Source organism: Podarcis melisellensis (assembly GCF_964234715.1).
Source record: "Podarcis melisellensis genome assembly, chromosome: 7".
Taxonomy (NCBI): Eukaryota; Metazoa; Chordata; class Lepidosauria; order Squamata; family Lacertidae; genus Podarcis; species Podarcis melisellensis.
The window spans coordinates 87,596,789-87,620,641 of NC_138539.1; the positions used below are offsets into that span (position 1 = coordinate 87,596,789).

General features: G+C 45.1%; 1 protein-coding gene across 3 annotated transcripts in view; it reads right to left on the bottom strand.

Moving 5' to 3' along the window:
- The window catches only part of CYSTM1 (cysteine rich transmembrane module containing 1), a 33,045-nt gene that overhangs the window by 2,334 nt on the left and 6,858 nt on the right, over positions 1-23,853 (bottom strand). For 2 of the 3 annotated variants that reach the window (XM_081917949.1, XM_081917950.1), the window contains exon 2: positions 16,890-17,143. In XM_081917949.1, coding sequence (XP_081774075.1) covers positions 16,890-17,124 — 235 coding nt within the window. In that variant the 5' untranslated portion in view covers positions 17,125-17,143. Of the gene's footprint in view, positions 1-16,889; positions 17,144-18,499; positions 18,639-23,853 lie in introns of those variants that run through there. The other variant, XM_081917951.1, reaches the window with a different exon arrangement.

Genomic DNA, 23,853 nt, shown 5'->3' on the forward strand with positions numbered 1-23,853 from the left:
CAGCCAATCTGAAGCCTCGCTGCCTGCACACTGAGGTAGATCTGGCGTGGCCATGGACAGAGAGGTGGGCGGGCGGGCCTGGGCTGCGCCATGGGAATTGTGGGTCTTCAGCCGGAGCTTGGCACGCCTACTGGCCCTGTGCCTGGCGCCTGGCTTGGTGCTGGAGGGTGAGCTGCCCACCTGCGTGGCCTGCCTGCCGACCTGTCCTCGGATGACGGAGCGGCTGCCGCTCGTCAACAACGGTGGTGCAGAGACGTGCTCCTGAGCATGTGCAAAGTGCGTTCCTCCTCCAGGTCCGGAGGCAACTGCAGGAATGGCTTGCAGGGTATTTATATTTTTCAAAATATAATCCGGCCCCCCACAAGGTCAGTGGACCGGCCCCCTGATGAAAAAGTTTGCCGCCCCCTGCTCCTAGGCCTTTCAGAACTACATTGGGCAAGGAAAGGCAAAGGGGCAGGGGAGGGAGAACTCAAGCTACGCTGCACAACACGCAGCCAGGCTGGTGCCAACTGGGCAGGAGGGATGGCCCACTTCCACATAGACTGGTGTGCTCTGCCCCCCTCAACCTGAAGGAGTGTCATGGAAGAAGAGGACTTGGGATTCAAAGCTTCCCCCAGTCCATCCCAACATGCCTCTCCCCCCTCCCTCCTGCCAGAGGCCCAATGGCACAGGGGTTGGCACAGGGGTGGGCACAGGTGTTTGAGGCCTGCATGGGTGCATCACCCTGTCTACTAGGCTTTATTTCACCCGGGTTCAAGACCCAGTTTGCCCCCCCTCCATGCATTTGCAAAGGCACACACAGGCTGGGAGCCTCACTGGTGCCCCACAGGAGGCTTCACCCAGGACAAAAAACCTGGCTACTCCCCCCATAGCTACAGCTCTGCTACCCCCAACTGAGTTTGCCAGTTCATTGGGACCTGCAAGGGAGTCTCTGGGACAGGACTTTATCTGTGGTCACACTCAGACTATCAAACTCTTAAGTCAAGGGAGACTTGGCAGCCCCCACTCCCCACAACTAGGTAAAATGCCTCTTTTTCAGCAAGCTTTGACAATCTTAGCTGAGGAGTTCCACATTAGAAATGCAAATCATCTCGCAAAGAAGTACCATTTAAACTGCTGGATGGAATTTCCATATCGTAAATTAAAAGTGTTCACAATATGTTTATTATTATTTAATATCCACAATCAATGTATTTAATTAAATATATATCATTAAATACACAATAGTTTTAATATAGGTAAAGGTAAAGGTACCCCTGCCCATACGGGCCAGTCTTGACAGACTCTGGGGTTGTGCGCCCTTCTCACTTAAGAGGCCAGGGGCCAGCGCTGTCCGGAGACACTTCCGGGTCACATGGCCAGTGTGACATCGCTGCTCTGGCGAGCCAGAGCTGCACACGGAAACGCCGTTTACCTTCCCGCTGGTAAGCGGTCCCTATTTATCTACTTGCACCCGGAGGTGCTTTCGAACTGCTAGGTTGGCAGGCGCTGGGACAGAGCAGCGGGAGCGCACCCCGCAGCAGGGATTCGAACCGCCGACCTTTCGATCAGCAAGTCCTAGGCGCTGAGGCTTTAACCCACAGCGCCACCTGTGTCCCTCTGTTTTAATATAGTCCATTATTAAACAAATTTAATACAGAAACAAATGTTCGTGTTTTTGTTAACAACGTAGGACACAAAAATATTTTTTAAAGGCTTTAAAATGCTGCTTCTTGAATACTGCAGCCCACAGACCCATCCTTCTGGACCCTCCTGCTTTGACCATCTTTGCTATTTAGTTCCTCAGAGTTGGAATCGAAGAAAAGCTTTCATAAGGTCTCTCAGGAACTGCAAGGGCTGCAAAGACAATCAAACTCCACCCCCTCAGCCTTGATTTTAAACTGGGCTCTTGGCTTACGCCAACCAAGTGATTAGCATAGATAAGGTAACTGAGCAAGCATTCTCAGTGACTGCTTGGCTTCCTCTTATCTTAATAACTTTGAAGGCTAACCCCTTAGAAAGGTAAAACTTGAAAGCCTTGTTACCACCTCATTCACTCACCACAGCAAAAAGGGCCTCATAATTGTCCCCGGAGTGGTTTTGCACACTTCAAACAATTTTGGAAGCTGTCCTGGACATTGTGGGAAATTAATATTTATTAAATAAAATAATCTGAGTTTGGAAAAACTGCCAGCAGAAGCAAGCTTTGAGATATGGAAATACATTTACGGAACAGCTGTTTTCTCCCTAAAGATGAAGGAGGCCATCGCTTTCCAACTTCCTATGGTAAAATCCCCACCCCATATGGCACAACTGCTCACTATGGAGTGTGTGTGACGGCACACAAGCTGAATGAGGAGACTGGGGGCAACACAGCCACGAATGTGGGGAGAAGCACGAACGTGGGGAAGACGCACAGCCCTGGGCTTCTCAGTGCTTGCACTTGGGCAAAGAAAAGAGGGTGGGAATTAAAAATTGCAATTCTAGGGCAGCCCTTGTGCTGGAGCTCGTTTAAGTGCCTCTCTGACCAGAGGAAGAACAGGCACCCTGGACACTCTGGCCGCCTCTTGGCTCTTAGGGGAGAAAGAAGATAAAAATAGCCTCAAAGTGTGACTAACTAGTTCCACAATTAAACACCAACTCCATTTAGAAATAAGTAAGGGAGCATTCCGGATTGGAAAAAAGTATGTTGGGTGGGTCTACAGCATTTTGATCTTTGTAAAGTCAGCAGGGGGCGGGAAGGCAGTCAGGAGATTCAAACATTGCACCAAGACAATAACAGCTTAGAGAGATCTTTGATCTGAGGCCGGGAGGCTGAAGGATTCCTAGATACAACAGGCAGTAAAACTTCATTGCAGAACAGTTTCCACTGGGAGCATTTTGCAAGATCACACACTGGGGACAAAGGGGAGCTCCTGCTCTCTTCGCTCTCTGCCCAAGTGCTCTGCTGAAACCGTGTCACTCTGGGCTCAGAGACTATGCAAGCTGCCACTTTAAGTGTCGTGGAACCAGATGCAAACAAAAGTTTCACTCTCCTGTAAAGCAGGTGGAAAATATGAAAGGATTCAAGGAGCCCAGGGGTTACTGGGGGAGGGGGAGATCCTTGGGCCCCCTCCATGCTGCTGTGCCCAACTTGCGTTCATCCACAGCCATTGGCCATGCTTGCTGGTAAGGTAAAGGTCCAGTTGTGGCCGACTCTGGAGTTGCGGTGCTCATCTTGCTTTATTGGCCAAGGGAGCCAGCCTACAGCTTCCAGGTCATGTGGCCAGCATGACCAAGCCGCTTCTGGCGAACCAGAGGAGCGCACGGAAAAGCCGTTTACCTTCCCGCCAGAGCGGTGCCTATTTATCTACTTGCACTTTGACGTGCTTTCAAACTGCTAGGTTGGCAGGAGCAGCAGGGACCGAGCAACGGGAGCTCACCCCGTCGCAGGGATTCGAACCGCCGACCTTCTAATTGGCAAGTCCTAGGCTCTGTGGTTTAACCCACAGCGCCACCCGCATTGATTGCTGGAGCTGATGGCAACCAAAGCACGTGGGCCAAGTGACAGAAGGCAGTGGGAACTGCAAGATTTCCAGACTTTTTTTGTTTACTTCAAAATTCCTCAGGGTGCAAGTCAGCACTCCCAAATTCGCTATTTGCCCCACGAGATGAGGTGGGGGCTGGAGAAAGATACAGTAACCATCGGTTAGAGGTTCCTGAGAGGGAACAGTTTTTCTTAATCTGAGTGAACATTTAAGAAATTGCATCTTAAATATGAAACAAAAATGAAAGACCCACAAAAAAACATTTTGATAGGCTGCCCCCCCAGAGCCATTTCTCCCTTCTGTGCATTTCTTCTCCTTAGTCTTACCTTGCCGACCCCCCACTTACTACAGATAAACCTGGGTGTCACTGGCATACTGACTCTCATAGCTCGAATCTTTGGACGACCTCACTCCAATGGTTTCGAGACAATGTTGAGCACCTATGGTTGCCATGACAACTATGAAGCATTGATACTCTCTGGTTGAGACAGGAATGCTGAGGCCTCCCAGAGCCTTTACTACTAAAATCCTCAACATATTCCAGTCAGGTTAAGGGAGGAAGGGGAGGAAAGTGCACCATCGGAACCCACGATCCGCCACAAGTATCCATCACAAGGTAGGCAGGTGCCAAAGTAGACAAGGGATCCTGGAGAGCAAAGATGGGTTCCCTCTAGAAGACCACCAGCACCACTTGGCCCTTTGCTTTTGCTGAGCCAGAAAGAGTGGCCCACGTGTCCCAGCCCACGCAACCAACGCAAGCTGGTTACGCCTGGTGGGATGGGGTGGTCTTGGATAAAAGTATGTGCGAGCAAGATCTCATTATGGACTGGCCTGGCATTTAATAGCACCACCAGCTGACCTCAGAAGCTGGTAGAACTCAGGGATACTGTGGCTGAGGGCAAGTCCAGAAGACAGAACAGGCATCAAGTGTCTGATCTGCCCTTTCCTTCACCTGGAGCTCAACACCTGCTCTTGCCCCATTTTGACCTCTCCCCCCACCTAAAATCATTTATTCGGGTGCCTTCTTCTCCACCCTTCCCAATTGTTATCAGTTTATATACTGTTTAATTGCCAAAGTGGATTCTAAGCTGTTTACAAGCATAAAAACGAATGCAAAAAGAAACACAACATGGACTCTAAAATAATTGCACCAATTGCACTAAAATAAACATCCAGAGTTAAAATGTGTGACCATGACACACCTGTTCCAAACCATCTCACCACACCAATATATTAAAATAGTAGCAGAAGCCAACAAGTGAACTAATAAGTTGTTAAAATGCACAAAAGCAAGACTTCTGAGCACACACTTTGCTGGCCAAAAGTTGTTGATAGATCTTTCAAGGCCTCTCACCTGCAGCTAATTCTGCTCCAAAAACCCTGTCAAAAACTTAACACTTGCCGCACCCCTGAAATAAAAAGGCAGAGTGTGTGGCTCAGCCCCTGAAGCTGGAGGCAAGCGAAACGTGATCCTGTGCCAACAGTCACTGTAACAAGAGCTCCGCTCGCATGCTCCAAAAAAACTTGAGGACATTTGGAGAAGGAGAGCTGCTGCTTTGCATAGGTCAAAAATATATATTGCATAGATCGTTCCAACCATATTCTCCATCCGCTTTGTCCCTCTGGTCCATCTGCAAAGGTTCTTGCCCAGTGTCAAGCCCCTACCTGGTCCCCACCCCCTTTTAAAAATTGGCTAAACTATGGAATAGACTAAAGATCTTTCAACACAGCACCCCACCTATTGGGCCAGGCAGTTGTAATCTTCAAGACTGCTTAATTTGGGCTACAGGGAAACAGACCCTGGAAAGAGAAGGGGTAGGTTGGCAGGCAGAGGTAACTGAGGCAAAGATCATTTTGGGAGGCTGAAAAAGCCATAGGGTGAGCTGAAAGCAATAGAACTTCACTTTGTGCCTTCTGATTGGCTGTTTTTGGCCCTCATAAGAGAAGGAAGCAAGGTGGCAACTCAGCCAAGGCCTCAAATCTGGGTCATGTCAGGGTGCCTGGGCTCTGGACCCCTCCTGGTCCCATGCAGGCAGATGGGCCACTAGTCAGAAACAGGACTCAGCAAGTAGGTATTTTCATTGTTCTGGATCAATCAACAAGGGTTTTAATGGGATCATTTAACTGCAGAGTTGGAAGGGACCCCAAGGGTCATCTAGTTCAACTCCCTGCAATGCAAGAATCTCAACACATGGTCTCCCATCCAATTTGAAACCATAGCAGACTCTGCTTAGCTTTGCCAATGTGCCAGCAGTTTTGAGAATTCCGATTCGGAAAAGTGTAACTCCTCCAGAATTTTCTTGGACTGTAATGTTTTTTTCCCTTCTTATATAGAAGCAGCATGACATAATCCAAGAGTATGGGCAGCAGCATCCCAGCAATGGCTGCCGCCTGTGTGTGTTATGGTTATCACCAAAACCTCACCATGGACATGCCTGGGTCATGCAGGTGCATTTTTGCACAATGAACCCAACTCACATTATGGGCTGTTTTAGTTGAATTCTTATTCCCAGAACCATCTAGACTGGTGTGTGTTGGGATTTGTACGACCCTGTCAGAAGTGGTTACGGTATGCCCCTACCCTTTGCAGCTAGACTCCCTACTCCATCACAGGGCCAGGGTTTCAGGCTACGGAATAGCATTATTACAGCTTACCTTTTTATATCTCACTAGCATATTGCCCACCTATAACACTACTATGTGCCTTTCTCTGTATGGATGACTTTCCTAGGGAATGTGATGAAAGCCTTTTAAGCCCCCAACCCCAAAATACATGCAGCAGTGAGAGACTTGTGTCAGCAAGATGCACATCTGCCCCCACCGTGTATACCAGAAGGCAGAGATGTGCACAATGCCTACTGACTGCCCCAGTAGAGTGGGGGGGACCCTGAAACTTCTCACATTAGCCTGTAGTCCATCCTTCTCCCCTCCTGCCCACTCCCAGCTAGGTTCCCACAGTGTGCCAGCCTGGAAGGAAGGAAGAGCTGCAGAAGGGGAAACAGCATGTCAAGAGGGTTCAGCACCCTTCTACTTAGGGCAAATTGCAGCCCCCCACAAACACACTTTGGATGTTGTTGCAGCAGGTGCATGTCTGAAGATGCAGAGTCTGCTGCCGCCGCCATCCACCCTTGGCCCAGCACACGAAGCAAGCCTGGAGTCGGCCTCTCCCTTAAACTAATTGGGTTCTACATATTTTCCTCATGTTTCCTGGAGCCCAGAAACTGTAAGTAGCCCAGCTAGGAGAGAGAGCAGGCATATGGGGCAGCATGTGTAATAAGGTGCAAATAAGGTGCAGGAACCTATTGCAACACTCTCCCTGCGCAAAGGAGACCCCAGGGAACAGACAGAACTGAGAAAGGGATCTCTTTAACTATAGACCAAACACAAAGGAGGAGGCTTTTTGTCGGCTGGTGTCACTCCACTCCTGGCAGAAATGTGGAAAAAGGCTGAGGAACAAAAACTTTTCATTTGACTGAAGTTTGTGGTGCTGATGTGAAGCTACTAACACAAGATGCAGCAGTTGTAATAACTTCACTGATTATGTGCAGAATCTTGCAAGACTGTGAATTTCAGCTCACAACCTTGCTTGTAATTGTTCTTAACATCATTTTAATATCAACTGAAGACTCCTTAGTATTTAATATGTCTTAATATGATTGATGTTAGTATTTTGGGGGAGCAATCCTATAGCAAGATGAGTAGTAGCCCTGGGGATGAACAGAGTTCAGATCTGGTGTAACGTTACACCGGCTTGCTTTGTGCCAGCTTCTTGTGTACCTTAGGCTGGGTTTTAATTTGAGGCAGTTTCTACATCAAATGTGTTAAGCGATCTTTGTTTTGGCAATTGTTTAATTCTTCTGTGCTACTTTGGATTTAATATGGATTTTGATAACATTATGGTTATGTTTTAAACTTTGTTTTATTGAGATTGTATATTATCTAGAAAATTCAGGATGAGGCAGTCAAGAAATACTCATGAATATTTTTAATTATAAAAGTAACATATTTGTTCACTTTTTGGACCAGGCCCAAGGCAAAAACACTACCTCCACGAAAGTGGAAGGCACTCACCTCTGCATATCAGAAGGATCTCACCTCACCTGTGAGAATCCTGAGAACTGAAATTTGCAAGCCATGCAGCCCTTTGTAGCCAGGCCCAAAGCTCAGAACTACCACTCTAGAATCAGTTACTTTCCTAAAACCAATAAAGCAGATTCTTCCTAGAAACTTGCCGAGCCACTTATGGCAGTGGATATAGTTAAAAACTTCCTACCTGGAGTCCTAAAGGCAGAAAAAACACTTCTGAATCTGAACCACTGCCACGCCCACCACCTTGTAAGTTCATTATCTAATCAGCTGCAGAGAAAAGAGCGCTATGCTTAATCATCTCTGGGTGTTGAGACATACACCAGGTACCAGTCCACACAATGTAAACAATATTCACGGGTGTGGTTTTTTTTATTTAAAAAACTGCATTACCTTTGTCTTACTGCAGAGACCTTTATCTTGGGTACACACATTTGGTTTCTGCCCATACTGGATGATTAGCTAATGATTAACCTAAGAAAATTGATCTTTAGAAATGTTCCCTTGTACTGTGAAAAGTTAGATGCGCCTGGGAAGCTGGATCAGCTTAGCCAATGCAAGTAGCAAGAAAAGAGGCTCTTGGAACAAAACCATCGACTTACCTAAAACAGGAAATAGCCATTTGTCCGAATAAAATAAAAAATAAATTAATTCCCAAATTTATGGGGCAGCCTAATTATAGGACTGGCACTGAACATCCGCATTGTTTACCTGCAGGGGAAAGCTCCTGGGAAGGAACACGCAGATTACTCAGCCTTTTTACTCACCAAGCTCCTCCTTCCAAGCAAGGCAAGGCAATGTGCTCAATGGGGAGTCAAAGTTCCCCCTTAGCTATCAGAAAATAATAACATAAGCGGGTGGGGGGGTGGCAGATTAGTGTCTCCTCTATCAACAAACACCTGTTTAACAGGCACACACTCCATGGATTTTCTTTATGAATGCACAATTCCATTCTTGGGTCACTCTTGAACCTACCATGTGGGACTCCAATTGCCACTAGGAGATATGAAGCTGTGTTTTCTCCAGTACTGTCCAGGGTGCAAACTGCCTTGCTTCTGTACTGGTTGAAATTGCAGCAAAGTGGGGCCGTGTGCCCTATTTTACAGAGGACAGTCCTCTAACAGGAAGTGGGGGCTGCTCAAGTTCACTTTAAAATATATAAAATATATAAATATATTTAAAATATGTTCAAATATATAAAAGGATGTCACATAGAGGAGGGAGAAAGGTTGTTTTCTGCTGCTCCAGAGAAGCGGACACGGAGCAATGGATCCAAACTACAAGAAAGAAGATTCCACCTAAACATTAGGAAGAACTTCCTGACAGTAAGAGCTGTTCGACAGTGGAATTTGCTGCCAAGGAGTGTGGTGGAGTCTCCTTCTTTGAAGGTCTTTAAGCAGAGGCTTGACAACCATATGTCAGGAGTGCTCTGATGGTGTTTCCTGCTTGGCAGGGGGTTGATTCTATGATTCTAAATATAAAGGTAGAAAGGAAGAGCATGGACACGGGTGGCGCTATGGGTTAAACCACAGAGCCTAGGACTTGCCAATCAGAAGGTTGGCAGTTCAAATCCCCGCGACGGGGTGAGCTCCTGTTGCTCGGTCCCTGCTCCTGCCAACCTAGCAGTTTGAAAGCACATCAAAGTGCAAGTAGATAAATAGGTACTGCTCCGGCGAGAAGGTAAAACATTTCCATGCGCTGCTCTGGTTCGCCAGAAGCGGCTTAGTCATGCTGGCCACATGCTGTACGCCGGCTCCCTTGGCCAGTAAAGCAAGATGAGCACCGCAACCCAAGAGTCGTCCACGACTGAACCTAACGGTCAGGGGTCCCTTTACCTTTTGAAAGGAAGAGCAAGGCATTTGGCATATGGCACACACAGTTGCCCCCCAAATGATATTTGGGGCTGATTTATAAAGTTGGGGTAATAAATGTGAAACCCTTCCTTACACATATGTCCTGATTTCAGATGTTCTTAGGGTTGTTACCCCTATAGCTACAAATGGGTATTAAAGGGGGGGGGATCTTCTGTTAACTAGATGTTATCTTCAAACTATATCTTTTCCACCATTTCTTTTTTCTATTGAATCTGATCATGGTCTTCCAGATTACTTGTCTGAATTATCTATTGGTGCTAAAAGGAAAGCATCCACAGCTTTGAGCTTCCATGCTATGCCCACAGTGGTCTGGGTCACACAGCACAACTTGGTTTGTCTTAAACCATGGCTTAATCGTGACCATGCCTTGCCCAGGTCATGCGGCTTCTGCCACTTGCAAAGGTTTGTTCTTGTTTTTCTTCTGGCTGACTCAGGTCTATGGATGGATGGCAAGACCTACTATGGCTTCCTTCAGCTGCACCAGGAGGATGAGAAACCAAAAGGGCACGCAGAGGGCAGCGGAGAGGCATGTGCAATATTTAACCATAGTTTAAGAGAAAATGTGGCTGAATGAGGCAAATATATTTGAGGGGAAATACAATGAATTTATGCATTTGTAGCTACAGTTTATATTCCCCCTGGAATGTATAATTCTCCCAGGAACAGGTTTTTGAAAGATTTTTTAGACAGTTTCCTTTTTGAACTATAGCAAGAAAACCCATTATTTACTGGTTAATAAAGATACATATGTTACATACAAGCAACTTCCAATTTACACAGGGGATACATTCCAAGGCACCGCACATTTAAGTGAAATCATGTATATCTGAAACACCATTGAAGAAGCTTGCAAACACCCCGTTCCCCTTTTCTGACATTTCGGGGTCACTTCCAGGTTTGGTGCAATGCCCATGTTCCTGGTCGTGCACATATCGGACACGCATAAAATGACTGCTGCCTGCACTGTGTAAGATTTCTGTTTCCTCTAGCAGCCTAACAGATCAAACATTTATTGCATGAAATGTGCTGGGGATCACCCATGTCAACTTGGTTATTTCTGGTTTTGTAATGACTGATTATTTCAGCTGACTCGTTAAAGACAAAATGGCATGTACATTATTATAAGGAAAAACAAAATATACGACAAGAGTAGAGGTACTTCTCAATTATAAAAGCATCTTATTTGGCTTAGCGAGATAGAAAACTTACAAACACAGTGTGAATGTTGACAGAGCAACCTTACAAGTTGTTTTGTGCAAGATTCTACAAGAAAAAAGTCAACAATAGTAAACTACCCCTACATCTGTAAGTTGTCCAGCGCTAGATTGTCTTGGCCTAAAGTGGCAAAAACCAACCTGTTCCTCCAGCACAAAAACAGATCCAGGAAACAAGCAGCTCTGAACTTGTTCTTTCAGGGAGAGTGTAAATCTAGCACAATACTTTACATTACACATGTGTTTACACACACACACATTCTGGTATTTGTTAATATTTATTATTCAAATGATGTCTAGCTTTGGTGACAACTGCAGGGCTGTGCCACATATATGTTTGTGGTGTCCAATTACGAATTGCTATTAAAAATGTGATATTATCAATGTGCCACTGATGTGAATTGTGCATTAGTTCACATATTTTGGAAAAATAAATAGAAAGTGCAACTGCATGGGGGGTGGGGTGGGAAGAGAGGCAACTAGCCATTCTGTTTTTGCCCCTGTAACCCGGGTTCCAGGAGTCATGTGGCAAAGAGCTTTTCTATCTCAGTTTCTCACACCGATTGGTCTCTGTTTCTTGCTGGAAAAGGCAGAGTAGAGAACTAGGAGTCCTGAATTGCCAGCAATTGTTTTCCTTTAAGCTGGAGATCAATCCAGGATTGCATAATTCCTTCATTGCATAATCTGGTTGGAGCCAGTAAAAATGTTATACAGATTAGGTTACTGTTTCATGAAAATGAAAAATACAGCAGGTTGAAGGGGCAGGGGAGGAGAGACTGCAATCCCAGGTGTCTTAATCTCTCTGTGCCCGTTTGACCACACAAATGTCACTTAAAATGCAACCTGTATGAAGCCAACATGGAGTGCAGACAGCCAGAACCTTTTCCTTTCTAAGAAGAGATGCAAATGTTGTCGTTGTTTTAAAAAAACCACAGCCCACGTGCCTAATTAAACTAACTCTTCCAAGGCTGGATAAAAAACATGATGTGGCCTATTCCCATCTGGAAAGCAAGGATCATTGCAACTGCAAGCTTTCCCCATAAGTGTATTCTCATACAATGAAAGAATTGACCTGTTGAATTTATGTCTGCCATGTCCAGGAACTCTGTTTTCCCACAGCACCAATCCTAAATCAAACCCTAGGCTGCCATCCTATACCCTTTAAAGGCCCATTAAATACAAAAAAGACTTAATTCTGAGTTGATAGGTATGCCATGTGAATTCTCAATGAGTGCTTAAATTTCTCTACAAAATTTTCATATTTGCCTTTTTGGAGGTTGGGGGAATTATTTAAAATTCACCAAGACTTATTGTGCAGTAGTATTTAAAGAAAATATCTAGAGAGTACCTATTTTCAAATGAACCCACCACAGGAAAGAAGCAGCCTGGTTAACAGGAAAAAAGGAAAGGCAAGCTACAGCGAAGTAAGGCAGAAGTGGGAAAATTACGCTAAAGGACTGGGCGAAACAGAACCCACCCCAGGGATTCCTTTGGCCTGGTGTTCAAACAACTTACTTATCAATCATTCACTGGCTAACTCACTTAGGTTGACTCACTTCACAGAAATCACTTAGAAGGCCTGGAACCTGCACATTTTGCTCCATCCATTTCTCCTTAGGAGGGCTGGGAGCCTGCATTCTCTATGCAAGTTCAGAGTCCAGGACCTTTGCTCAGGGCATTAGAGAAGGAAATCCTGGGTGCCCTGGCACCAGTGAGAACCAATTTGGCAGCCACAGGATTATACAATGCCAAGACAACATTCCCCTTATTCACTGACTGCTTGTATGCATATTTAAAATTATTTTAATACAGAAGCACTATAAAATAACTTACATCATAGTAAATAAACTCAGTGTTCAATAGAATTTTATACTATATTTGTCCATTTTCTCTTACTTCAATATAAATTTAAAAACTAGAATTTCAGCTGTTTTGCATAACTTCTCCTAAAAACATCAACATAGTTCATTACTTCCCTAATTAGTTGCTGCATAAATTCAAAAAGTAAGAGATATGTAGGTTTTCGGGGGGGCGGGGGCGGGGTTGAGATCTGTTTTCAACTGATTTCAATTTACTTTGCAAATTTCCAAAACCTTTCATGAATTAACGTGCGTCCCTTTTGTGACTCATGGGGTGTCAAATAAAGGTGAAGCACTGGCCTCTGATACCTCATGAATCACAAGGTCTGTACATTTCAATTTACTTCTGTGCTGCTTTGCTATTCCAAGGCTGCTAAAATGACAAAGACATGACAATAACAGAGTAAAGATAATGAAATTAGGATTACTACCAAGCAAAACCATGACACTACCAGCAGACAATCAAAAGTGTAAATGGGACACCTATTCTCTTCTACCTGATCATATTTCTGCCACATCAATCTATTCTCATTGATTAAAACACAGAATAAAATAGGGCGATCCAAAAGATACCAAACCTGTTAAGCAATACAAAAGCATTTTAAGCACGACTATTCATCCTTAAGCACAACACCTTTAACTAGCCCCAATCCTGAACTGTTTTCTAAATTTAAAAAGTTGCTCTAACATCTACGACGAGAAACTGTTGTGCCAATATATTTGCAAACTTCACCCCAACTCCACCCCTTCTTTGTCACCGCAGGAAGATTATCTTCCTATGAATTATTGAACCTCTCATTTCCTTGCACTCAGTTTATAACCTGAGACTGCAATAAAATGAAAATGAGCTTTAAGGACATGTGGAACAGAGGTGCTTCAGAACGTGTTGCTGTAATAGCTAGCATTACAGATATAATTTTGTAATTAATAAACCCTGAAATACTTAATGCCACATAGATATAGAAAGGAAAAGAAGTCCATTCTGTCAGGTCCTGTGCAAGCGGTCATCCAGGCTGGGCCCTGGCCAAGGGCCCCAGGAGATCAAATGGGCCCCTCACTGGCTCTGTCGCAACTGAACTCTTTTCCTACTGGGCTATGGGTGGCCAATAAATACACTGGCAGCACCACTTGTGAATGGAAGATGGAATAGAGTGGTACTATTACTTCCCTTGATCTGGACACTATACTTCTGTTGATGCTGCCTAGAACAGCATTAGCCTTTTTTGCTGCTGCATCACATTGTTCACTCACATTAAGCTTGTGTTCCACCAAAACCCCTAGATTCTTTTCACTTGTACTGCTAGTAAGCCAGGTGTCCCCCATCTTACATTTGTGCCATTGGTCCTTCCTGCCTAAGTGTAGAATCTAACATTTGTCCCTAGTGAAATTCATTTTGTTAGTTTGGGCCCAGTTCGCCAATCAGTTACGGTCATTTTGAATGCTGGTTCTGTATTTGGCGATTTTGGCTACCTCTCCCAGTTTAGTGTCATCTGCAAATCTGATGAGCATCCCCTCAATTTCTATATCCAAGTTATTTATAAAGACATTGAACAACTGCAGGTATTGCCATTGGGCCACAGCTGGCAGATGACACAATGGACTTCAGGCATCTGGAACACAGGGAGGGTGTGGAGGTGGTAATTGAGGTGAGGGGACAGCAATACACAATATTAATACATCCCATCAATAATTGCCCACTAGTGTGGATGGGAAACACTGAGACAGTTTTCGATTGATAGCCCTCATGTGTGGATGAACATGCAACACACACACACACCCCGCTGGAAACACTGGAACTGTGCAAGCCATATCCACATTAACACTGCAGTGTGCGCACAGTCTATGGCTCTGTGCGCTGTCTGACTCTGCTTTTTTCACACATGCAGGCCAAGACCTGATACTGCAACTGGTATTTACACAGTAGCCTCCTCTGGGTTCTCTACACTCTTCTCCTGAACCTTTCTCCTTGCCTAGTTACCCGGGGTGGTGGTGGTGCAGCTGCAGGAATATGCGGCTTTCATTCTGGGAACTCTGAAGAGCACGTTGCTGTTTTTAGAAGGGAAGTAAACAGAGCCCGGCACAGATTTTTATAGTGGAACCTTAAGGACAGGACTGTCTCAGGTAAACATTCAGCTGCAGAGAAGGGAGAACTCAGGAGTCCAGACCTACAGACAGAATGTGCAGTATGGGGGAAGAAAGTGGGGCTGGAAGATGACAAGCAGAGCAGGCAGCCACCCACTGAAAAGAAAATGCTCATTTTTGCATTCAACACAGTGCCTGGGCACATTTTTTGATGCACTGCCCAAGTTCAGGCACTTTGTCGTGCCAGCAGCCACCTCCTACCTCCCCCCCCCAAAAAAAAAAATAGAGGGAAGATTGATGCAATGCCATCAACATACACAGCAGTAACAGAAACATAGCAGTGGGGGAAAGGATGTGATACAAACAAGCATGTTGCTCTCCCAGGTGTTGACAACCTGCATTTTGACAGCAGGAAAGACAGAGGGAGGAGAAGGGATAAATAAGGGCAGTTTGCACATGCAAGCAAATGCAATTACACATTCTTAGGCTTGGCATGAGGATTAGGTGATAAAAAGCCTGTGCACACACACTATACCTTTAAAGCTCATCATTTCCCCCAAAGAATTCTGGACACTGTAGTTTGCCCCTGAAGAGTTACAATTCCAAGCAACCCCTAACCAACGACATTGCCCAGAATTCCTTGAGGGAAAGGATGTGCTTTAAAGGTGTGCTGCGTTCTTGAGAAGGTGAGTTAAAACAGCTTTTTAAAGATGGAAGAAAGAATCAGACTTTTGCTCAGAGAAATAACTCTGAGAGATGTCTGGAAGAGCAGGACACATTCAGAAGACAGAAAAGAGTGGGAAAAGGCAGGACCATGTTCAAAGGACAAGAAGTTTATGCTGGATATGAATGAAAGGGTTCCATGGAGACAGAGTACAGAAAAAGTCAACAGCTTTGCCAGCAGAGTTTGAGATAGGTGTGAAAAGATCTGGGTGGGGACACAGGAAGCCAGTGGAGAAGGTTGCAGAAGTCAAGGTAATGCATGATGAGAGAGGAAGGAGTGTCTGGGTTAGAGAGGTAGCATTGGGCATCCTCAGCTCATCAGAGAAGAGACAATGTGGAGAACAGGAAGGAGCCCCAAGGACCCCCCCCCCGAGAAGGGAGGAGCCTTTTCTTCAAGCCTGACACATGAAGTGACAGTAATGGCTGCCTGGAATTTCACACAGGAGAGTGACTATTTACCTCTATATGCAAAACACCCTCAGTTGAGGGATGACACAACCCTGGAAGTCCCAATATTACGCAGCCTCCATTGTTTCAGGAAAGACTTGTGTAGCATTTGCAAGTCACATGAACTAATTTTAAAAGTTGCCTAACCTTCATATATTTAACTGCCTTATCTTCTATAATTTAATAGCCACTGAATCTGGGTTTGTTTTAAAGCAAAGAATCCCAGCCCATCCTCAAAAATACCCAAGGAACGTGGATTAGGCTGCTACTGTGGAAACGCCAATGCGTTTGCTCTTCGGCACTCTCTGCAGTGACCCCGACAGCCACATTTTGATCAACAGGTAAGGAAGTCATCCCAAATAGTGTGGCCAGTGCTGAAAATGGCCACACGCTGCCTGGGACTGACAGAGTTGCTGTCCAAGAGGCCTGGAGGGCACTGAGAAGGCGAAGGCTAGCCTAACCCGCTCATCCCTCCCCACCAGCACAACTTCACACTGTTTAGCAAGACTCTGGCAGCTATTTTTCAGGGGCTTCAGTTAGTGGTGGATCCTGGCAAATGCCTGACTATGCATAGGTCTCCTACAGACATCCCCACATCTGGCCATGATTTCCTCTCAAGGAACGTTTATTCCTGTTTGTGTCGACATCTATTGCCACAGGGCCTGAAGAAAACAGGAAGATACTGCAGTATCTCAAGACAGTACCTTCCAGTCCAGGACAGGTAACAACCATCAAAATAGGTGTCAATGGTACCTATTATAAAAGGGGCTGGAACTTAATTTACAGAAGGATAGCAAATTGCTACGGTCAGAAAGTCACACATTTTACCATGTAGCTACAGGTAAAGCGAAGCCAGTGGCCACCAACTTATTCTCCAATATGGAGAACCATAACAGAAATATCTTCCTCTTTCAAAAGAACAAACAAGATGGAGCAGAGCACATGTACCCTCCTCCCAAGTTCACGTTGTTACCAAGCCCCTTTATTCAGAGGACTGGAACATACATACACCTTGCTTCAGATCTGTAACAGGAGGGGAAAACCTTCATGAAAAACCATGAAGCAGCGCAGCTCCATGCGTACAGCGGACAATATTACCTGTATTCTTAGGTCCATCTGCATAGACTGGTCCCGGAGGTGGAGGAGCATTCTGCCATCCATAGGCTGGGTAGCCCTGGTAGCCTGGCTGTCCTACTGGATATGGCCCTGCGGGCTCTGGTGCATAGCCAGGGTAGGGACCAGGAACAGGTGGTCCACCTGGTTGATGGGTGTAAGGTGGGTATGGGGCAGTTGGGCCCGGGCCAGGATATGGCGGAGGGTTTTCGTAGTTCATGTAGAATGCCAAGTGTTTCCTAAGGACAGAGACAGATTTTACTTTGACTTACATAAGCAACATGCGTTACCATCAGCCATTTCAACAGCGACTTTTTTATACAAAATACTTAATCGTGATGTCCCTCACAAACTGATCTCCTACCATAAGGGTCTCTAAGTCAGTCTAGTCATAGGTTTTACACAGTAAATCTCCCCAAGCAGAGCTGTGGCTTAGGCATGCAAATGTCTAGAGAGACCCACAACATCAATGCATGATTGATGCCCAGGGTTATGCACACAGAAGAAGGCATGCCGAGGGTCTCTGCTTTTCTTTTTAAATTAGAGCAAATTCCTATCTACTAAGGTTGTAAAAACAGGGTTCAGAAAATATTCAGACCATGACTGACAAGGACTCATGTGTCCAGTGATCAGATGTAGTGCATGAATGCTTTCTACAGAATTCTGCAACCCTTCAATGACTTTGCAGAAAGTAAATACTGCTGTTTTGCTGATACATAGAAGTCACAGAATTAAGCTTTGTCAAGCACAGGATTTTGAGTATTGTGATAAAGCACAAAACTTACACACCCTAAACTATGCCCGACTCCAGGAGCCATTAGATCTGTGTTTTAAATGCTAGCACTCTTTCAGGAAATATTCCAGTTTGATCTCAAAGCAGCAACCCAAAGCTACACATAATTAAATCAACAAGTATACATCTTTATACAAATATACATACACACATCATGGACATGGGAAGATATGCCCCCCCCCCGCCGCCAATATAAATAAGTCAAATACTTCTTATGTTTTTCTAGTGGATGCAGAGATCAGCAAGGATCCAGAACAGGCAAAGGCAAACTCGGCCCTCGAGGTGTTTTGGGACTACAACTCCCATCATTCCTAGCTAACAGAACCAGTGGTCAGGGATGATGGGAATTGTAGTCCCAAAACATCTGGAGGGTCGAGTTTGCCTATGCCTGATCTAGAAGATGCTACCCTGAATCTCACCAGGATCATCCACACAGCTGTGAAGATGACTGCATACTATTTGAAAGCCTCCAAGCTCTGCAATATGTTCAGTTTGCAAATTATGAATAACTAAACTGTCAGCACAAGCATTTACATTTCATCTCATGGAGAAACACTATTTTGCCTGGTGGCTAACAGCCCTTGCTTGTGAACATTTCTGAACACTTGGGCATGATCCTTCGCATGTTTGCTTAGGACTAAACTCAGCTTTTTGATCAATGGGAATTGCTTTAAATATATTTATGAACAGGAATGCAGGTAAGCAAACAAGCACTATTTACATTCCAGGCCTCCACCCCCACATGACCAGCCCAGAAACAAACAAAATGCTTTCATCTAATTGTAGACGACAGCATCCCTACCAGAAAACAAGCAGAAATCGGTGTCTTGTCTCTAAGCAACAAAATTCTGCAGTACTGGTGGACTATGTTCCAAGGTTGTATAAGCCATCTCTTTCGTTACGTGAACCAGCATTTTTCCATTACAGCAAAGTTAGGATATTCCTGCCTGCTCAGAAAACTTGAGTTTCAAAATGGGAAACATTATAACTTAATCCAGCCTTCAGCTGACTGTCATTCTCAGCCCAGGACCCTCCCTCGTCCTCTCGCCTGTCAAGAGAGTCCAATGCGTCCTGGTTCATGCCTGTCGGACTGCAACTCCCCAGGGCACCATCTAGCCGGCCAGATCTACTCCCCTAAGATGAATGGCATCATGCACAGGGGCCAGGCGGCCTCCTGGAAAGCTGCTTTTTCCCTGCTCTTGCAAGGGCTCTGCGCCCTCTCTTAACGCAGCCTTGCAAATGGTCATCGTGTGCCTGGACTATGTGGGTATGGCTTTTGAGCAAACACCGAGCTGCGCTGCATGGATTTGGAACTGGACTTTGATAAGCGATCCAGGGCTGGGCGTGACTGTTTGTGCTGCAAGCAATGCAAACCTCAAGATCAAGAGGCTCTTAAGGCAGAAGCAGGCAAGCCGTTTTTAGTATTTCTCTGTGTGGCAGATGAGCACAGGAGGAAAGTGTTTAAGCAGAAGCTGCTTTTCTCTGATGGCAGGGTTCCTGCTTCACGCTAGCAGACGAAACCTTTGAACGATTGTTTGCACATCTAGTTTTGAAAGATAAAGGCTGCATTTCAGCTGGCTGAAATATTTACAAGCTGAAGTGATGTGGTCAGAAGCAAGAACCACTAAGTTCAGTGGCGCCCCCTCCCTCAACAGTATGTGCAGGACTGCAGGGACAACACATGTCTGATCAGAGATGGGGACCACCCCCCCCCCAATCTCCCCAGTCAAATTCCCCAAAGGCTGGCCACTAGATCACCTCTGCTACTCACTATTCTATTACCACCAGATGACCCTGATCAAAAGGCTATGTAAAGCTGCTTTTTTTGGGGGGGGGGGTATTTATTATATAGCTACATAGCGGATCAACATATCTGCTTTCATATTTTGGATTCCAGCTATGAGGGCTGTCAAAATGTGCTCCTGCACTTAGAAAATGTGCCACTAGACCCCTGTAAGGAGGGCATCTTCAGCCCCCCAAATCATTCTGCACCCCTCAGTTGCTGCTGTTTTTTTTAAAAAAACCCTCTTTTTTCACCTCTCTAGATAAAACAGTTGCCTTGAACCAGTTTTGTTCCTGATTAGCCTTAACACAACAAACCTGTTTACCATCCCAGATGCTAATCAGCTATTGAGCAGAGCTAATGATCCAAGGACAGACAGGGCAGGACAAGGCTGGCGCTAAGTTCTGAACAACAGATACCAGGCCCACACCAGCCCAGAACGCAGTAGATCCCTTTAGTAACCCAGCCTGCAGCCCTGTGTATCCACGTCACTCTTGTGACTATGTGATCTTTAAGTCTGATTATATCCAAAGCAGTCAGGCGTGTTTGTCCTGCTGCATGTCACAAAAGTGGCCACACAGCCTAAGGGAATCGCTATCTTCAGGCACCCTCAGCTGACAGGGACTGCGGGAGCCCATGCCGCTGAGACTGGCTCCCTACAGTTAGCTGCAAGGCAGCTTCACAACTACGCTGGGCCATTTCAGCATTCCCAGAAAAGTCACTGCCATTAAAAAAAGGGAGCAGGCAGCTTTCCAGGTCCTGTGTTTCTTATTAGACCTGATATAACTGTAGGGGTCTCAAAGGCCACTTGGCCCAGTGCCCCTTCTAAGGCATGGTCAACCTCCTGAAGGAACAAGTTGCAGGAGGGTACAGATCAAGTGGAATATCAGAGACAGAAGAACGGTTCTCCAGGGCCCCCTCCCCATTACTGTCCAAGAGTCACCAGAAGCCTCTTTTCTGCCTTCTCCACTAGTGAGCTTTGGCCTCCCACTTCTATGTGCTATAAGAGGCCTTCTAGGTGGCTTTGTTTACATGCTCTTTAGTTCAATATCTCGAGAGGATGTGCTTGTGTCATCCCCCAAGGTGCAATCCATGGTTCCTCTGCTTATTTACATGTCAACCTGGCTTAGCTAGTCATCAGTATGAGGTGATTTTTCCACATGCCTCCTGCTGGTGTTCGTGACACTTTGCTAATCTGATTTTCTCAAAAGCCCCAGAACCTGAAGCAATTGCCACACTCAACCACAAATCAATTCTGGCTATGTCCTTCCCAGGCAGAGAGACTTTAATCCATCCAACACCAATGCAGTGTAAAAGCAGCCTGATCCCCCACAAAGCAGACAGGCCAACTGAGTAGTGGCTTACACAAAAACAAAACAGGGGCACAATATTAAAGGAATGCTGTTGCTCTCCACTTGTACCGAGATCCCTGTAACAAATTAATATTAGGACTAGACAAGAGAGGCAGCCTGGCTGAAAGTGACAGAAATAATAACTGAGTCTGACCCTTTTCAAACAGGAACACTCTTCAGGAATATTTCACAAGAACTTCCAAGAGCAGCATTAGTCACAGACTCTATATGGGGCTGCAGCATCAAATTTATCTATTTATTTAAAATATTGATAGACCACCTAATGACAACAATACCAAGACAATGTACAATGAAACAATTCAATACAAGATATTTCAATGTGCTATTAAAAACAAGCCAATACATCACAATTGCAGTAGCCAAGAGGCCAGGGAGCGTTCAAGTAGACTGAAGTTGATTGATTGATTAACCATGAACAGGAGCTCATCCCAGTGTGGCATTTCCCCCTTCTCCCATCCATGTTGAGGAAGACTGCAAACCTGTGCCAAGGTGTTGTGTGTTGCGCATTTTGGGCATTTCTCCACTCTACCTCACTGGCTGGGGCAGGAAAGCTACACAGGCCATGTAACATGGCTGTTACAGGGAGACGGAGATCTTGGTAAGAAGCTGCCTGGTTCCATCTCTTGTCAGCTTGGCAGCAGGTAGCCTTAGTTCAGGGACAAGAGCATGGTCAATTCCCAGCATCTCCAGGTGGGGCCGAGACAGCTCCCTGCCGGAAACCCTGGAGCCCCACGGAGAGTCAGCTTGGACAACAGATGGACAATAGATAGACCTTCCTAGATTCATGAGCTGAGCTTTCTCTTCTCTTGCCTGAGGGCTCTCTAGAGAGGTCACAACTGGCATGAGATGTGAACCAGGGAATTTATTTCTCAACTCACCCTTGAGCTACTTTTATTATTAGCATTATTATTTATAAATTTTGTATTCTGCCCTTCACCCATAGCTTTCAGGGCAGTTCACAGCATAAAACTACAATATAAAAACACAAAAGACATAATAAAAACAAGAACAAAACCAACCAATAACCCCCCTTCCTCCACACATCTAAAAGGGCATAGACTGCAAATCAGCCAAAGGCCTGGTTGAAGAGGAATGTTTTCACCATGCAAACCTCCCTGGGGAGACTATTCTACACATGGGGAGCCACCACAGAGAAGGTCCGTTCTCATGTTGCCACCCTCAGGGCCTCTCGTGGAGGAGGCACAGGAAGAAGGGCCTCAGATGACCGCAAGGTCCAGGTAGGTAGGTGGTCCTTCAGGCATTGCACATTTTCTTCCAGAAATTTCAGCAACTAATATATGTCCAACACCATGAGAACTGCCGGCAGATACAAGACCAGGATCACAGCTTTTAGTTTTTGAAGCCTCCAGTCAAGCTTTTAAAATGGTCCTCATTGAATAAGGGAGTGGCTAAATGGGAAGTAGTTTGAGAGTAATAATGAGTTCCTGGCAAAAACAAATTTTGGCCCTCTTCCAGAAACATTCATGGTCAGCTATAGGGATTAAGCTGCAGGAAAAGGCACAGGAAGAAACAGAGTATGTGGCCAGCCACAAAGACAAGGATGGGGTGCTGCATTTTAGAAAACATCAATCACCTGCAGGTTTAAATCAAATCAAATTAAATCACGATTTAAATCACAATCACAATCACAATTTAAATTGCTAGTCAGCAAGACTTGATTTAAATTTTTTTTTTTACAGAAAGACTCATTCTTGCTGGTATAATCTTAATATACAACCAGATGAAGGTTTCATTTTTAGAATAATAAAATTTCATGAATAATAAATTTTCAAAGTAGTTTTTACAGTTATATCAAAAATTACAGATTTGGTTATACTGTTAGAAATACAGACAGGTAATTATGAAATTATTGTGAGGTTTAAAAAGTTACCGGTAACTGTTTCTGCTGTACTTTATTGGAAAGAGAAAAATAATCATTTCCTTAATAACAATTTAATCAATTTATTTAACTAAAACAATAACATTATAGCATATGCATCCATGTTTGTTAACTGATGTGGTTAAACGGGTTTTTAAAAAAACCTTAAGACTGTGTTTTAGCACACATGAAAAACTTAAAACAAATCCTTATTTCCTGATGAATAGCCTTTGGACTATAATGCAACTTAAATAGAAAACTATCTTTTGAAAGATTTTTCCTCCAAAAGCATTTTATTGTAAAAATCCAATATAAATTTTAAAAATCTGATTTTTTAATATATATATTTTAAAATCATTGATTTTAATCCACCCTGCTGTGAACACTACCAAGCACTTCATAAAACGTACAGACAATTTGCTGCTTTGTGAATGCCCATTATCAGGGCTGCTCTCTACACATACGTAAAATTTCTACCTCCCTTCCTTATCAAATTAAAAGCTGAAGAACAGAAATGCTTGTACAGTATACTTATGGCGTGCCGAGTTACTTTTATCTCTCCGTGTTTTATTTCCTTAAAACGTGTTGCAATTGAGCAGCTTAAGCGCAACCACTGACTCTCCTACACACGTCTTATATTTAGCAACTTATGGGAGTAGCATCTCCATTGACCAAAACGCATCCCAGGAAGAAGTGCTCTCCACAAGCCATGTCTTCCCTAACAACCTCATAGGATTTTTTGTTACTGGCATTAGTGCTGTGGAAAGGTAAAGGTAAAGGTACCCCTGCCCGTACGGACCAGTCTTGACAGACTCTGGGGTTGTGCGCCCATCTCACTTAAGAGGCCAGGGGCCAGCGCTGTCCAGAGACACTTCCGGGTCACATGGCCAACGTGACATCGCTGCTCTGGTGAGCCAGAGCTGCACACGGAAACGCCGTTTACCTTCCCGCTGGTAAGCGGTCCCTATTTATCTACTTGCACCCGGAGGTGCTTTCGAACTGCTAGGTTGGCAGGCGCTGGGACCGAGCAGCGGGAGCGCACCCCGCAGCAGGGATTCGAACCGCCGACCTTTCGATCGGCAAGTCCTAGGCGCTGAGGCTTTAACCCACAGCGCCACCTG